At 40.9% G+C, this 17,501-nt stretch overlaps 2 protein-coding genes across 2 annotated transcripts; both read right to left on the bottom strand.

The window, feature by feature from the left end:
* Positions 1 to 4,309: 4,309 nt before the first annotated feature.
* LOC116374439 (ferritin, middle subunit-like) lies at positions 4,310 to 6,227 on the bottom strand. Its single transcript, XM_031827124.1, has 4 exons — positions 5,886 to 6,227; positions 5,341 to 5,487; positions 5,130 to 5,255; positions 4,310 to 4,668 (listed from the first exon to the last, which is right to left on the bottom strand). Exons 1-4 carry the CDS (start codon positions 5,985 to 5,987, stop codon positions 4,513 to 4,515), a joined length of 531 nt encoding a protein of 176 aa, XP_031682984.1. The 5' UTR covers positions 5,988 to 6,227; the 3' UTR covers positions 4,310 to 4,512.
* A 6,603-nt stretch (positions 6,228 to 12,830) lies between these two features.
* Positions 12,831 to 15,152, bottom strand: LOC116374432 (ferritin, middle subunit-like). The gene is made up of 4 exons (XM_031827117.1): positions 14,774 to 15,152; positions 14,245 to 14,391; positions 13,897 to 14,022; positions 12,831 to 13,432 (listed from the first exon to the last, which is right to left on the bottom strand). The coding sequence occupies exons 1-4, from the start codon at positions 14,873 to 14,875 to the stop codon at positions 13,277 to 13,279; spliced, it is 531 nt and encodes a 176-aa protein (XP_031682977.1). The 5' UTR covers positions 14,876 to 15,152; the 3' UTR covers positions 12,831 to 13,276.
* Between the last annotated feature and the right edge of the window lie 2,349 nt (positions 15,153 to 17,501).

The following is a 17,501-nucleotide window of genomic DNA, read 5'->3' on the forward strand; positions in this document are numbered from 1 at the left end:
CGAATGGACAATCTGACAACGCTCTGAATTTATGAACTCAGAGAGTGTACTCTGGCACTCCAGATTTAATTTACAAACACACCCGAAAACGTATGATGTCTAGCTAGTAATTTGTTATGCTAACAAGCTAGCAAGACGTTGCATAGCAACACCATCAGCTTCCGGTAGACAGGCGAAGCGCTAGTAAGCTCATCTAGAAGTTTACCGTTCTTTTACAGTATACTCAAATGTAACCTTTTATTTAACTAGGCAAGTCAACAAATTCGGCCTACTCCAGCCAAACCCGGACGATGCTGGGCCAATCACAGCCAGATGTGATACAGCCTGGATTCAAACCAGGTACTAAAGTGATGCCGCTTGCACTGGGATGCTGTGCCTTAGACTGCTGCGCCACTCGGGAGCCCTAGACCACTGCGCCACTCGGGAGCCCTATGAACTAATAGTATATAGTATGCAGTATGTATGTAGTATACAGTATGTTAGAATGGGTAATCGGACACTACTTAGGTCTTCTTGGGCATCAAGCGTCTCAAAGTAAGAGTGCCGATTTAGGATCAGTTTAGCCTTTTAGATCACATTGAATAACATCACATTGATGGGGAAGCTCCTCCCCCCAGCCGCCACTGATTTTACAGCCCCTGATCTTTCCTGGCCTAGTATGTAAGGTAGTGCCTCTACTCCAATTGTTTGAGGACAGGACCCCCTTTCTCCTAAAATGTAAGCCAAAACAGGCTCTATCTATCAGTTTGTCATAACTACTATCTTGGTGCAATGTTTGATGAAAAATTATGAAGCTGCTTCAAATGGGGGTAAGGGTCTTCAACATAGATAATCCTTGAACTATGTGCCCTGCTTTCTGTTACTTTGATCAACTGTTTTAGACTGAACCTCAGTTTATAGTGTAATGTTTTCATTATGAGCGCAAACAAAGATTTGGAGACAATGAGTCGAAGCCTCTTCAGACTGTTGGGAGTGACAGTAGACTTATGCTTAAACTGGTGTTACAAAAAGGGCTGTGACATAGTTGGCATTCTTTTTTTTTTGCGAAAAGGGACATCACCTGTTGACTAAATGATGTGTCATGCTTAAAGGATAATTTAGGGTGAGCATATAAGGCGAACGTCTAGCATCACAAAGGTTGCCCTTTAACCTAACTCCTAACCTTAGACCTAACCTTAACCCTTAACCCCTAGCCTAGCTAATTTCAGCCACCTAGCTAACGCTAGCACCTAGCCACCGAGATAATGTTAGCCACAACAAATTGGATTTCGTAAGATATCATATGTTTAGCAAATCGTAACATATTGTAAAAATTGCAATTAGTAAAATATAATACGAAATGGATGATGGACATCCACAAATTAATACATACCATACAAAACACATCATACTAATGGGAGTATCCTGAATTTACTTTTACTATGTTACGTCTACCCCTGAGTCCAGATTGTTCTAAGTGACCATATTTTAGCAGAAGGGCAAACATAGCATTAAAAATGAAAATGACATAGAATTGTCTTCATTTTTTTATGCAATTCTTTTCTGTAATGTTCAAAACCGAGAACCTGTGTTAAGTTGTTAAAGTCATGACAGGGTCCATCATGTGACCAGCTGCACAAAGTTATAAACAGTAAGTAATACTGTAAATGATTAACCATTACATAACTCTTTCTATTTAAATTCTGAAGGGTGACACAGTGTTTTAGTCTGTACTCTTTCCCCCCTTCCCCTCTCAATTGCTCCCTCCCACTATTTTTACCAGGGGCGCAACATTGGTTTTAGATGTGGAGGGGACATATATATTTATATATATTTTTGGTCGAATAAACACAGCAAACAGCCTACCCGACTGTTCGGAGGCATCCGCATGGTTCTAAAGCACACCGTTGCCTCGTTTTGTATCACATTCCAATGATAAAACTGGGGAGGGGACAAAAATGCATGTCACCAGTGAAATTACCAGTGAAATTAGCACCCCTGCTTATTCCTGTCATAACCTCCTGTTGGTTATACTACAGTATGGAATGACTCAGGCTCTGCCCTGGCTGTATTTCTGCCTTGTCATTGTGACTCAGCATTCCGGAGTCTCAAGTAGAGACGGAAGAGGAAGCGAGACAGCCCACTCCTTCATTCCCCCCCCCCCCCATAGGAAGTCATCGCACTATCGCATTGATGTCTGCTTAAGGAGCCACCTCCTAAATCAGACAGTGGTAAACGTCCTGAGTTAACTATCTTCATTTATCAACCATCGTTGGTCTTGAGGTAGTTCTGTTCTGTTATCACAGTGACAATGGTGGAAGGAGGCAGAGTTTTGTGACTGCAGAAACAGACATGAGGGGTGATGAATGGGCGAAGACCGACTGATACCAGATTTGAAGAAAAGGAAAAAGGGAAGAAGGAGAGAACAGCAGGAACAAACACTATACTATGCAATTTACATATACTTTGTAACTTACTAAGGAATTTTAAAACAAATAGACGTGAATGGTTGTTTTTGGTGAAATTAAGGGAAAATACAACAAATTTCCAGAAAATGTTGTCAATTTAGTCAATCAGAACTCAAATAGCAATATTTTTCTGTATTACTTTAAACTGTTGGTCTAACTATAACAGTTCAGAAAGTCACCACCAATGTCAAAACCCATTATTCTATATACACTGCTCAAAAAAATAAAGGGAACACTTAAACAACACAGTGTAACTCCAAGTCAATCACACTTCTGTGAAATCAAACTGTCCATTTAGGAAGCACCTCTGATTGGAGAACGTTCTGCTGCCTGCAACATCCTCCAGCATGACCGGTTTGGCGGTGGGTCAGTCATGGTGTGGGGTGGCATTTCTTTGGGGGGCCGCACAGCCCTCCATGTGCTCGCCAGAGGTAGCCTGACTGCCATTAGGTACCGAGATGAGATCCTCAGACCCCTTGTTAGACCATATGCTGGTGCGGTTGGCCCTGAGTTCCTCCTAATGCAAGACAATGCTAGACCTCATGTGGCTGGAGTGTGTCAGCAGTTCCTGCAAGAGGAAGGCATTGATGCTATGGACTGGCCCACCCGTTCCCCAGACCTGAATCCAATTGAGCACATCTGGGACATCATGTCTCGCTCCATCCACCAACGCCACGTTGCACCACAGACTGTCCAGGAGTTGGCGGATGCTTTAGTCCAGGAGGAGATCCCTCAGGAGACCATCCGCCACCTCATCAGGAGCATTCCCAGGCGTTGTAGGGAGGTCATACAGGCACGTGGAGGCCACACACACACACTACTGAGCCTAATTTTGACATGTTTTAAGGACATTTAAGTGTGATCAGCCTGTAGTGTGGTTTTCCACTTTAATTTTGTGTGACTCCAAATCCAGACCTCCATGGGTTGATAAATTTGATTTCCATTGATCATGTGTGATTTGTCAGCACATTCAACTATGTAAAGAAATTTAATAAGAATATTTTCATTCAGATCTGTTATTTTAGTGTTCCCTTTCTTTTGAGCAGTGTATATAGCACGTTAGTCAATACCATACAAATGTACTCAATTTTACCATGTCAATACTTGGTTGTATAATCAATAAAGTTGAAGAGTAATTGAAAATGCCATTGCTGATTAGGCAGTTCTCATTAGGCTATTTTCCCCTTTATCCAAGTGGTCTAGCCACCAGAAATTATTTCGCTAGATCTTGAAAAATCTTTTTCAGTTCAAGTATTAAAGTTTGGCTTGCCTGTTAATTACCAAAATGACAGCGTTCAGTAACTTATGTAAAGTAACAGTAACGTTGCAACCATATGACAGCACAAATAAGCCCCTTAAGAACGAGAGGCTTGTAGAATCATTCCTTTTTTGAGTATTCAGATCATAATTTGCTGTAGGGGAACTATTGGGCATTACCAACTGAAATAAATAATGAGTGACGATATCTCAGTCAGAGCCAAACTTCCCATCACTAGAGAAATGTGCCATAACTGGCTAACGGTTTTGATTGACCTCTAGGCTGTCTAATAAACTTGTGATGCACAGTGTAAAGGTCTACATCAATTGTAGGTAACAATTTCACTCCTACGGAGCTAGAGTTGACAGCTGGGTCCTTAATTGACATGGCACTATTACAAGATACAGTAAAGGACACCCTGTGGTCAGAGGTCACATCCTTTATAAAACTCATGTTTAACTTCTCTTATGACCCTCAGCCACTAGTAGGTCTACAATTGTCAGTATTTATCACTGGTATGAAGACACTCAGTAAAAGAGCAAAGCACCTTAGACTGATACAACATCCATTACTACAGGTCAACACTTAGAAAACAGAAACAAACTTCAGTGATATTTTTTAATTGTTTTACAAGATGCCTTGCCTCCAATACAGTAGTGTTGTGAACAGAAACAATGTCACAGCAGTATTGCAATTCACCAGTTTAACACTCTCCCATCCCTATAAAACCAAAGCCAGTAGGATCCAGCAGAGAAGCCAGGAGTCCTGGTCTGAGGCTGGAGGCCGTAGCCTGGGGATGGAAGTGGTTTAGCTCTGGCCTCCCAGGGTGTGCTTGTCAAACAGGTACTCTGCCATCTTGTTTTTGACAGCATCCATCTTGGTGAGGTTGGTGATGTGGTCACCCAGCTTCTTAATGGCCTCCACCTGCTCATTCAGGTAATGAGTCTCCAGGAAGTCACACAGCTAGAGGGAAAACACAGGTCAGACAAGAGAATGAATACAGACTATTGTAACAGTAACACACAAGAGCCTGGTGGTAATGGCATGTGTAGATAATGAGTTGTCTATTTTTTAACTAGACAAGTCCGTTAACAAACTTATTTACAATGGCATCCTAATGTGGAACAATAGGTAAACTGCCTTGTTCAGGGGCAGAACACATTTTTTACCTTGTCAGCTCTGGGATTCAACCCAGCAAACTTTGTTACTGGCTCAAAGCTCTAACCACTAGACAACCTGCTGCCCTTTATGCATTAGCTGCATCTGTGGACTATTGTGCGCCTGTGAAGAAGCAGGTCACACAATCCTGTGTCATTAGTTATCAGAACTACAACAACCTGATAATCTCCTGGGACAGTACCTGTATTCTATGTGATACATACATGTGATACATACATGGGATGTGCAGTTCCACCATAACTTACATGGGGGTCAACCTTGTCAGAGGCAATCTTGTGCAGGTCCAGCAGGGCCTGGTTCACATTCTTCTCCAGCTGCAGAGCACACTGCATGGCCTCCAGCCCATTGCTCCACTCATCACGTTCTGGCTTCTACACAGGACAGAGTGAACACAAGTGATAAACTACATTCTCAATCAGTCTACAATCTAAATGTGTTTGAAGCTCAGGCGCTCACCTTGATGTCCTGGAGTAAAATGCGTCCACCTCTCTTGTTCTGGAAGGAGAGTAGCTTGTCGGCGTGCTCACGCTCCTCGTCGCTGTTCTCCTTGAAGAAATGCGCGAAGCCACGCAGAGCCACATCGTCACGGGAGAAATAGAAAGCCTGGGTGGATAAACAAAACATTGTAGTTAGAAAAAGAAAAAGAAAAAAAACATGACAGCATTCTGTTCTTGTTGTGGCAACTAGGCTTGATGATATAGGGATGAATCAATCTATTCTAGTCCGTTGTCTACTTGGTAACCTGACAATTAACCTGTCAATGAGTTACCGGCTCTGACAGAGGTAGGATAGATTCCCAACTTCATTTGAATGCTATATCTAACTGGAGGGTCTCAATAGCCTTGCCAAGTAAAACTCAAATGTACTTCACGGAGTTGAGATTCTTGGCTATTAATGGTCTAGGACTACAGAAAAATCAAGTGAAAAAAGCCATTTAGGACCAGGCATAAAAATAATACACAGGTAGATCAACAACACGGTCATCTTGGTAGACTCCTTACCATTGAGGTGTATGTGTAGGAGGCAAACATCTCCAAGTTGATCATCCGGTTGATGGCAGCTTCGCAATCGTGGTGATAGTTCTGGCGGATCTGAGACTCCATCTTGGCAGATTTTCTTTTATATCAAAATGAAAAGTACAAAAATAGAGTTTCTTAAACTATATTGCTATTATAGTTCAACTAAGTGTTATGTTATCAATCCGTAATGTTCTATAATGCGGGACGAAGGCAGAGGAGTTCCGTTCAATCACTGTTGAAGCAAGAACTTCTTCATGCGTCTTCTCAGACTTGTGAACTGGAAGGAGTCTTGTTCGCTCTATTTATTGTTCCAAACGGTATACGACAGTGAAATACACCCTCACAAAGCGTAGCCAATCACCTTTAGAATTTCAACAGGAACTAGGCGGGTCATTTAAAGACCAGCCCACTCATACACATAACCGAGCAAAGATTATTTTTTATATTGACAAGAGAGTCGAGTGACCACTCTATCAATGGAAATACATGTGCTCAACGAATGAAGACAGGTAGATCAGGTGGGACCATTCTAGCCAATAAGAGGGCAAGTACGTGTGTGAACACTATGCACAAATATACTTATTTTTTCTCAAAGTTTCCGGAATACCACATACATCCACATATATCAGTACATTTGTAAAAGCTTAAACATTACGAAACTTCTATTCGATCATAATCCTCAAGTAATTTGAAAGAAAACGGGTTTATCTCACGCGGAAAGATTTTGGGCAGAGTAAATGCTCTCGCCTTGACCTCTTCCTCTTGGACTGTTTAAAAAAAATAATACTTTGTTTATTACAAAGTAACATTCTGTTGGAAACAACTATAGCAGTAGTATCAGCCAAAAGCAATGCTACAGTGCAGGTCTAACTACAGAAGTTATTGTTGAAAAATGTGCGTGTGTTATATCCTTAGAAGAAAATAGAAAGAATTCTAATATTAGGCTCATTTAGAAATAGTCTACTTCTACGTTTGATTTAGGATATCAAAGGAATTGAACTTTGAGACGCAGTTCTGTAAACTTCTGTTTCATTTTCTAAGACCATATGTTTCAATAGCATACCTAGCTTAATTGTTTACCTTTTCCAGAATAGAGCCAAAAGAAAAACTGTATGGTTTATCACACTTTTTTTAAAATATCAGCTCAATTTTCAATATGAGGTATGGGAATATAGTAGTGGACAGAGAAAGAAAGGCTGGCTTTTGTAGAAATGGTATTTTAAGATACACCTTTCGGTTTCAAATTACATATTGAGGTTGACAAATGGTATGTCAGTTGATTACATTAGGCTAGAAATAACTACACAAAATCAGTAGCTACATTCATCTAACCATACATAGGTTATTAAGCTAAAACTGTGAAGTGGAAAACTTTTTACAGCTAATGAAAATCAAAGACGAAAGTAATAACCTTCCTCACAACTTCCCATGACCTGATCTTCCACAACTGTTGACAGGGTGCTTTCAGGGTGCTGGTGTAACAGTATAACTTTAGACCGTCCCCTCGCCCATACCCGGGCGCGAACCAGGGACTCTCTGCACACATCAACAACAGTCACCCACGAAGCATCGTTACCCATCGCAAGGGGAACTACAACTTCAAGGTCTCAGAGCAAGTGACGTCACCGATTGAAACGCTATTTAGCGCGAACCACCGCTAACTAAGCTAGCGTTTCACATCCGTTACACTCACCCCCCTTTTGACCTCCTCCTTTTCCGCAGCAACCAGTGATCCGGGTCAACAGCATCAATGTAACAGTATAACCTTAGACCGTCCCCTCGCCCATACCCGGGCGCGAACCAGGGATCCTCTGCACACATCAACAACAGCCACCCACGAATCATCGTCACAGATTAATGTCTTTATCGAAATTACGCATTGCCTCTTAACCGCTCGTCGTCCCCTTATGCCATCATTTGTGATTCTCAATTGTCAGTAGAAACATCTGATTTGGCAAGTCAGCCATACCAGCTATCTGTTTTTTATAAAGGCAATAATTGAGGCTGAATTAACTGTATTGCTACCAGGTGTAGCAGGAGTAAGGTGTTGAGCCTGCTGTTGGAACAGCTTTATGTAGGCCCTAACATTTTGGGCACCGTTATAGTGCAATTAATGTATTGTTTAGTGCTTTGCTGGCATGCAGCTACATGTTGTTTTTTTTTTTGGGGGGGGGGGGGGTAGTTTGGGGGGGGGGGGAGTTTACCAACATATTTCTCCAATGCCAAATCAGTGTGTCTTGTTTGCAACGAACGGTGCCTGTTAGGAATCTGACTATGGTACTTTCTTTCAAAAGTTAGGCCTACCTTTCCACCCCAGAAAGTAGGCCTACCGACGCAGACAAAATGTAAGATTTAACAGACTTCTACTCTTCTTTAACAACAGAAGTTCACAAGGGTTTCCCTAAAAGCTGTCTGGGTTTAAACATATTTTGTACAGAAAGTAAATAGCTTAATCAATCTAAAGGTACAGAATTAGATGACTTCAAAAGCAAATTACATTGTTTGCCTCCTCCACTATAGGAGATTGTAGCTCAGACTCTGAATGTCAAAGAAACTAAACAATGACATTCCCATATGCATCGAAGTCATGTCTTTCCAGGGTATTTTCAAGTTGTTTTTTGCATAAAGCATAACGGACCAAAGTGCTGTTATAGATCACTGTATGTAATTGGATCTGTTTTATGGTAGCCATTTTCTTTTTGAAATTTTCTTCAATAAAAGGTAGGCCTGTGTCATACCCTCTCATACCCCCTCTATTCCAGTACTGGTTTTAACTTAGCCTCCCTCCAAGTCAGTGAAGGACTGTTATTTAAAGAGTGCATGGTGGGTGGAGGAATTGAACGACAAATCTATGGATATAGCAGCCTATAGCCTAATTCTGTCTGTCAAACAGGTAGAGCTACCTCTTATTTCTTAATCAGAAAGGAAGAAATAGGCTCCAACACAAAGCCCTCTTGTTGTTAGTAAAGTCTGATTAAATGAAGACGGTTTAAATGAATTATTCCTTCTCCAATTTGCCTATTTTCAGCACTATCAGCTGTCCATTTCCAATTGATTGTGCTGCGATTGCTGCTTCAAGTTTCAGCACCACAATGTAAGTAACTCAAATCTGGATTATTGTGATGTCAATGACTTGGATAAATACATCATGGGCAAGAAACATGTTGTTTTTCTTCAAATCAATTACAGTAGTAGCAAGCTATCATAGTTGACCTCCGGTCCTCAAATGCTCTCCTTCTCAAACTGAACAGAACATAGGCCATAGGCTAGTCTATGCGCAAGATATTGCATTTTTTGGACGAGGCCTAATTAAAAAAACTTTTCTGAGGAATTCTTTGACTCTCCTCCTGAACTGCCACTGTAGGCCTACACAGCACAGCATTGGTTAGGCAGAAAAAAAAGAAGGTTTTGATCACGAAGGGCAGAGCAGGCCTAAGGGTTGGAATATCCGTTGCAGTGTGTAATGCAGTCTAGTTTTATTTACGCTATCCCAGCAGCTATCTTAGAAATATAACCTTGCTCTGTGCTTCTCCAAGGATGCACTTCGTAGCCGGCAGCCTATAGGCTATGAATCATTTGATTGAGACCACGCTAAATAACCTATAGGCACACTTCATATTTCACGCCCAACAGAGAATTTCAAATTACATGACCCTCCCCTGCACTAGATTTAAAAAATAGTAAACCCTCCTCTTGACTGAAATTGAAAAAGCATGACCCTCCCCTTTTTTCCTCCAGGTACCCACCCTGTACATTTTTATCCATCTCTTAGCATTACAAATTAATCGTACTAACTAAGAATGTTCTTAAGTTAAAGTTATAAACAGAAGTGATAGTAATACTATAAATGATTAACCGTTACAGAACTCTTCTGAAGGGTGACACAGCGTTTTTAGTCTGTACTCTTTCCCCCTCCCCCTCTATTCCTATTTGTCTCACTCCTTCCCACTCTTTCTCCTGTCATAACCTCCCGTTGGTTGTACTACAGTATGGAATGACTCAGGCTCTGCCCTGGCTGTATTTCTGCCTTGTCATTGTGACTCAGCATTCTGGAGACCCAAACAGAGACGGAAGAGGACGCAAAATGTTCACTCCCTCAATGGATCTGTTTCAATGAATGTCAAGGACCATGCAAACCGCTATCGCATTGGTGTCTATGGAGTACCCCACTATCACCGTGACAATGGTGGAAGGAGACTAGGTCTCATGACTGTGGAAACAGACTTGAGCGGTGATGAGTGGGCGAAAACGTCCTGAGACTAGGAAAAAAAGGGAAGAAGTAGAGAACAGTAGTAACATACTCTGTAACTTACTAAGGCATTTTAAACAAATACAAAACAAAAACAAGTTTTATACACTCAATGTATATATACAGTGCCGTACAAAAGTATTTCCCCTTTCTGATTGTCTCTATTTTTGCATATTTTTGATACTGAATGTTATCAGATCTTCACCCAAAACCTAATATAAGATAAAGGGAACATGAGTTTACAAATAACAGAAAAAATGATACTTATTTTTTAAATTTAATTAACCAAGTTACGCAACACCTAATTCCCCGGTTTAACAAAGTAATTTCCCCCTTACACTCAATAACTGGTATTGCCACCTTAAGCTGCAATTACTAAAAACAAATGCCAAATACCATATCGGTCCAAATTATCAGGCAGGTGTGTTATTTAGCAATAAGCATGACAACCTATATTATGGGGTTGCATGGGGTTGCCCATCTACATTTACCCCAGTGTGCTAATCATTAGCTAGATCAGTGGTTCTCAATCCTGGTCCTGGGGACCCAAAGGGGTGCACATTATAGTTTTTTTCCCCCAAGCACTACACAGCTGATTCAAATCATCAAAGCATTTTGATGAGTTGATCATTTGAATCAGCTGTGTAGTGCTAGGGCAAAAACAAAAATGTGCACCCGTTTGGGTCCCCAGGACTGGGTTTGAGAACCAGTGAGCAAGATCATAAACTCAAAACATGATCTTGTTGCTAGCAACATAGACTATTGCTGACTTGACTGTCCCAAACTTTCCACCGGTATTCAGCCAAGGATGTATATACACTGAATAATGTAGGCCTATCTGTTACAACGGACTCCTGTTACTGCTTACCATGATATGTTGTTGTCTTTGGTCTCTTTTTATGTAGTGTTGTCTCTCTTGTCGTGAAAGGCCTTTTGCCTTTTGTTAGGCCGTCATTGTAAATAAGAATTTGTTCTTAACCGACTTAGTTAGCCTAGTTAAATAAATAAAGATTAAAAATAAATAAAGCACTTCTCTGCAGCTTTTGACATTATGGATCATAATCTGCTGCTGGAAAAAGCGTAAGTGTTATGGCTTTACATCCCCTGCTATATTGTGGATCTAGAGTTACTTGTCTAACAGAACACAGAGGGTGTTCTTTAATGGAATCCTCTCCAACATAATCTAGGAAGAGTCAGGCATTCCCCAGAGCAGCTGTCTAGGCCCCTTACTTTTTCAATCTTTACTCATGACTTGCACTGGTGCTGAGTGAAGCCTGTGTGTCTGTGACTCAACACTACACACATCAGCTACCAGAGCAGGTGAAATCACTGCAACACTTAAGAGCTGCAGTCATTTTCAGACTGGGTGGCAAGAAATAAGTTAGTCCTAAATACATGAATTTCAAAAACTAAAGGCATTGTATTTGGGACATGAAATAAAAACACTAAACCCTGAACCTCAACTAAATCTTGTAATGGATAATGTGGAAATGTAACAAGTTGAGAATAAACTTCTGAAATGGTAAAAGCATATGGATACAACACTAGCTAAGATGGGGATAGATCTGTCCATAATAAAGCACTGCTCTGCCTTAACGCTATCAACAAGGTAGGTTCTACAGGCCCTTGTTTTGTCGCACCTGGACTACTGTCCAGTCATGTGGTCAGGTGCCACAAAAAAGACTTAGGAAAATTACAATTGGCCCAGAACCGGCCTGCACGGCTCACCCTTAAATGTACACAGAGAGCTACAAGACATACCGCCAGGTCTCTTCACAGTTCCCAGTCCAGACTATGGGAGGTGCACAGTACTACAGAGAGCCATGACTTGGCTGCTATTCCACATCAAGTAACTCATGCAAGCAGTAAGTAAGATTTAAAACCATAAAAACACAATTACATATTCGCTATAGATACACACACGGATGTTGTGTTGTAGATGTGGTGGTAGAGTAGTGGCCTGAGTGGGAACCCTTAATGTTTTGTGAAATCTGTTTAATGAAGGTTAGTTTTAATGTATAGAACTGCCTTTATTTTGCCAGACCCCATGAAGAGTAACTGCTGCCTTGACAGCAGCTAATAGGGATCCATAAATACAAAATGTTGGGAAATGAAGGAATATGCCATTTAATCAGATGCCATCTAGTGGCCTTTTTGGGTACATCAGATTACAAATCTCTGGCCCTCTGTGGCTTTGTGTAAAATATGTTTTCAAATAGAATGACAAAGCTGCAAAACTACCCTAAATATAAACCAAGATCGTCAATACCATACAAATGTACTCAATTTTACCATGTCAATAATTGGTTGTATAAAGAATAGGTGAAAATTCCAATGCTGAGTAGACCATCTTCCCCTTTAACCAAGTGGTCTAGCCACCAGAAACTCCTTTACTATATCTTGAAAACAATATTTTTCATTTCAAGTATTCAAGTTCAATTTGACTGTTAATTACCAAAATGACAGTGTTCAGTAACTTAGGGGACCTATTGGGCATTACCAACTGAAATAATGAGTGGAGATTTGCCAGTCAGAGCCAAACTTCCCATCACTAGAGAAATGTGCCATAACAGCTGGCTAACGGTTTTGAGTGACCTCTAGGCTGTCTAATAAACTTGTGATGCACAGAGTAAAGGTCTACATCAATTGTAGGTAACAATTTCACTCCTACGGAGCTAGAGTTGACAGCTGGGTCCTTTATTGACATGGCACTATTACAAGATACAGTAAAGGACACCCTGTGGTCAGAGGTCACATCCTTTATAAAACTCATGTTGAACTTCTCTTATGACCCTCAGCCACTAGTAGGTCTACAATTAAATATTTCACTGGTATGAAGACGCTCAGTAAAAGAGCAAAGCACCTGAATAGACTGATACAACATCCATTACTACAGGTCAACACTTCAAAAACAGTAACAAACTTACGTGATATTTTTTATTGTTTTACAAGCCTTGCCTCCAAAATACAGTAGTGTTGTCAACAGAAACAATGTCACAGCAGTGTTGCAATTCACCAGTTTAACACTCTCCCATCCTTATAAAAGCAAAGCCAGGAGGATCTATCAGAGAAGCCAGGAGTCCTGGTCTGAGGCATGAGGCCGTAGCCTGGGGATGGAAGTGGTTTAGCTCTGGCCTCCCAGGGTGTGCTTGTCAAACAGGTACTCTGCCATCTTGTTTTTGACAGCATCCATCTTGGTGAGGTTGGTGATGTGGTCTCCCAGCTTCTTAATGGCCTCCACCTGCTCATTCAGGTAATGGGTCTCCAGAAAGTCACACAGCTAAAGAGGGAAAACAGGTCAGACAAAATAATGATTACCGACTATTGTAACAGTAATTACAGTAACACACAAGAGCCTGGTGGTAATGGCATAAGTGTAGATAATGAGGAGTCTATTTTTAACAGAGACAAGTCCATTAACAAACACTTCTTTACAATGGCATCCTAATGTGGAACAATAGGTTAACTGCCTTGTTCAGGGGCAGAACACATTTTTACCTTGTCAGCTCTGGGATTCAATCCAGCACCCTTTAAGGCCCAAATCTCTAACCCCTAGACAACCTGCCGCCCCTTATGCATTAGCTGCATTGTGAGCATCTGTGGACTATTGTGTGCGTGTGACGAAGCAGGTAAACAATCCGGTGTCATTAGTTATCAGAGCTACAACAACCTGATCATCTCCTGGGACAGTACCTGTATTCTATGTGATACATACATGTGATGTGTGGTTCCACCATAACTTACATGGGGGTCAACCTTGTCAGAGGCAATCTTGTGCAGGTCCAGCAGGGCCTGGTTCACATTCTTCTCCAGCTGCAGAGCACACTGCATGGCCTCCAGCCCATTGCCCCACTCATCACGTTCTGGCTTCTACACAGGACAGAGTGAACACAGAAGTGTTAAGGACTACTAGCAGATGTTAGGTAGATAAAGTGAACAGAGTTACACCCCTCACAGTTTCAGTTCAGTGGTTAGAGGCAGTATGTTTAGGACTACAGGTTCTCTAGATCAACTAAAATCTGTAGACACTTTCCTCCATGGAGGAAAAACATCAGTCTACAATCTAAATGTGTTTGATGCTCAGGCGCTCACCTTGATGTCCTGGAGTAAAATGCGTCCACCTCTCTTGTTCTGGAAGGAGAGTAGCTTGTCCGCGTGCTCCCGCTCCTCGTCGCTGTTCTCCTTGAAGAAATGCGCGAAGCCTCGCAGAGCCACATCGTCACGGGAGAAATAGAAAGCCTGGGTGGATAAACAAAACATTGCAGTTAGAAAAAGGAAAAAAACATGACAGCATTCTGTTCTTGTTGTGGCAACTAGGCTTGATGATATAGGGATGAATCAGTCTGTTGTCTACTTGGTAACCTGACTTTTAACCTGTCAATGAGTTGTTACGCGCTCTGACAGAGGTAGGATAGATTCAACTTCATTTGTATGCTATTTCTAACTGGAGGGTCTTAATAGCCTTGCCAAGTAAAACTCAAATGTACTTCACGGAGTTGAGATTCTTGGCTATTAATTGTCTAGGACAACAGAAAAATCAAGTGGAAAAAAAGCCATTTAGGACCAGGCATAATAATACACAGGTAGATCAACAAAACGGTCATCTTGGTAGACTCCTTACCATTGAAGTGTAGGTGTAGGAGGCAAACATCTCCAAGTTGATCATCCGGTTGATGGCAGCTTCGCAATCGTGGTGATAGTTCTGGCGGATCTGAGACTCCATCTTGGCAGATTTTTTATTTTATATCAAAATAAAAAGTACAAAAATAGAGTTTAAACTATATTGCTATTATAGTTCAAGTAAGTGCTATGTCATTAATCCTTAATGTTCTATAATGCGGGACGAAGGCAGAGGAGTTCCGTTCAATCACTGTTGAAGCAAGAACTTCTTCATGCGTCTTCTCAGACCTGTGAACTAGAAGGACCCTTGTTCGCTCTATTTATTGTTCCAAACGGAACGCGTCAGTGAAATCCACCCTCACAGAGCGTAGCCAATCACCTTTAGAATTTCAACAGGAACTAGGCGGGTCATTTAAAGACGAGCCCACTCATACACATGACCTAAAGCAAAGATTATTTATTATATTGACAAGAGAGCCGAGTGACCACTCTATCAATGGAAATACATGTGCTCAACGAATGAAGACAGGCACGATCAGGTGGGACCATTCCAGCCAATGAGAGTGTGTGAACACCACGCAAAAAATACTTCATTTTTCTCAAAGTTTCCGGAATACCACATGCATCCACATATATCAGTACATTTGTAAAAGCTTAAACATTACGAAACTTCTATTCGATCATAATCCTCAAGTAATTTGAAAGAAAGTTTTTGGGCAGAGTAAATGCTCTATCCTTGACCCCTTCATCTCAGACTGTTATTATTTTTTTAAACTTTGTTTATTACAAAGTAACATTCTATTGGAAACATCTAAAGCAGTAGTATCAGCCAAAATAAATGCTACAGTGCAGGTCTAACTACAGAAGTTATTGTGGAAAAATGTGTGTTTGTTATATCCTTAGAAGAAAATAGAAAGAATTCTAATATTAGGCTAATTTAGAAATAGTCTACGTCTACGTTTGATTTAGGATGTAAAAGGAATTGAACTTTGAGACGCAGTTCTGTAAACGTCTGTTTCATTCTCTAAGAGCACATGTTTCAATAGCATACCTAGCTTAATTGTTTACCTTTTCCAGAATAGAGCCAAAAGAAAAACTGTATGGTTTATCACACTTTTTAATATCAGCAGTATGAGGTATGGGAATACAGTAGTGGACAGAGAAAGAAAGGCTGGCTTTTGTAGAAATGATATTTGATGATACACCTTTCGGTTTAAATTACATAATGAGGTTGACAAATGGTATGTCAGTTGATTACATTAGCCTAGAAATAACTACACAAAATCAGTAGCTACATACATCTAACCATACATAGGTTATTAAGCTACAACTGTGAAGTGGAAAACTTTTTACAGCTAATGAAAATCAAAGACGACAGTAATAAAGTAACCTTCCTAACAACTTCAGTTCACATGACCTGATCTTCCACAACTGTTGACAGGGTGCTTTCAGGGTGCTGGGTTATTGCTCAATACAGCCATGTAGTTGATACGTCATTGGTATTCATAAGAACTAGAGCTGTGTTTCGAATACTCATACTAACCGCACTAACCGTACTATTTGTGATGGAAGTGGAGTATGTAGTATGGTTATTGGTCATAGTATGGATATAGTTAGTATGCCAAAAGTTCCCGGATGTCATACTAAATTAGCCAAAATACAAAGCATATAAGCAGTGGACATTATTTCTGAGCTTTCAGGGCCCATAATTCAATTCTTCAGAAAACGGGCATGGCCACACAACGTTTTCAGATTTTAAGAAAATGGATAAAAATAATAATTAAATTAAATTGAATTGTAATTCAATTGTTGCCAGCACCACAGTTACAGTCACCAATGCTCTGGATAACATGAAAACAGCCTAACCAGCTCTGCTAGGGCGAGTAAAATGGTCAGAGTGAGGTAGCCAAAGTTAACCAGTTAGCTTGGGTGCTTGACTGCCGTTATGAGGTCAGAACGCTCGAGTCAACCCAACTCCTCGGCCAGAGAGCAAAACGCTTTGAATTTACGAACGGACAATCTGACAACGCTCTGAATTTAAGAAGGCCCAGAGCGTACTCTGGCACTCCAGATTAAATTTACAGACGCATCCGAAATCGTATGATGTCTAGCTAGTAATTAGTTATGCTAACAAGCTAACAAGAGGTTGCATAGCAACAGCATCAGCTTCCGGTAGACCGCTGAAGCGCTAGTACGCTCAACTAAAAGTTTACAGTTCTTTTACAGTATATTCAAATGTAACCTTTATTTAACTAGGCAAGTCATTTAAGAACAAATTCTTATTTTCAATGACGGCCTACTCCAGCCAAACCAGGACGACACTGGGCCCAATCATACCTCAATTACAGCAGTACTATAGTGACGCCGCTTGCACTGAGATGCAGTGCCTTAGACCGCTGAGCCATTCGGGAGCACTGTGAACTAATAGTATATAGTATGCAGTATGTACTCATTAAGTATGTAGTATACAGCATGTTAGTATGGGTATTCGAACACAGCTGAGGTCTTCTGGGGCAGTTTGCATCAACCTCTCAGAGCAAGAGTGCCGGGTTAGGATCAGTTTTGCCTTTTAGATCACATTGAATAACATTACATTTATGGGGAAGCTCCTCCCCCCAGCTTCCACTGATTTATACAGACCCTGGTCTTTCCTGGCCTAGTATGTAAGGTATTGCCTCTACTCCAATTGTTTTAGAACAGGGCCCCCTTTTTCCTAAAATGTAAGCCAA

This window comes from Oncorhynchus kisutch, linkage group LG6, assembly GCF_002021735.2.
Source record: "Oncorhynchus kisutch isolate 150728-3 linkage group LG6, Okis_V2, whole genome shotgun sequence".
Taxonomy (NCBI): domain Eukaryota; kingdom Metazoa; phylum Chordata; class Actinopteri; order Salmoniformes; family Salmonidae; genus Oncorhynchus; species Oncorhynchus kisutch.

Excerpts from the sequence above, each read along its gene's own strand:
- LOC116374432 (XM_031827117.1), bottom strand. The coding sequence starts at position 14,875 with ATGGAGTCTCAGATCCGCCAGAACTATCACCACGATTGCGAAGCTGCC. Across the intron at positions 14,392-14,773 it reads CCTACACCTACACTTCAATG|GCTTTCTATTTCTCCCGTGA; the intron begins GTAAGGAGTCTA and ends TTATCCACCCAG. Across the intron at positions 14,023-14,244 it reads TTTTACTCCAGGACATCAAG|AAGCCAGAACGTGATGAGTG; the intron begins GTGAGCGCCTGA and ends TGTCCTGTGTAG.
- LOC116374439 (XM_031827124.1), bottom strand. The coding sequence starts at position 5,987 with ATGGAGTCTCAGATCCGCCAGAACTATCACCACGATTGCGAAGCTGCC. Across the intron at positions 5,256-5,340 it reads TTTTACTCCAGGACATCAAG|AAGCCAGAACGTGATGAGTG; the intron begins GTGAGCGCCTGA and ends TGTCCTGTGTAG. Across the intron at positions 4,669-5,129 it reads CTGACAAGGTTGACCCCCAT|CTGTGTGACTTCCTGGAGAC; the intron begins GTAAGTTATGGT and ends TTTTCCCTCTAG.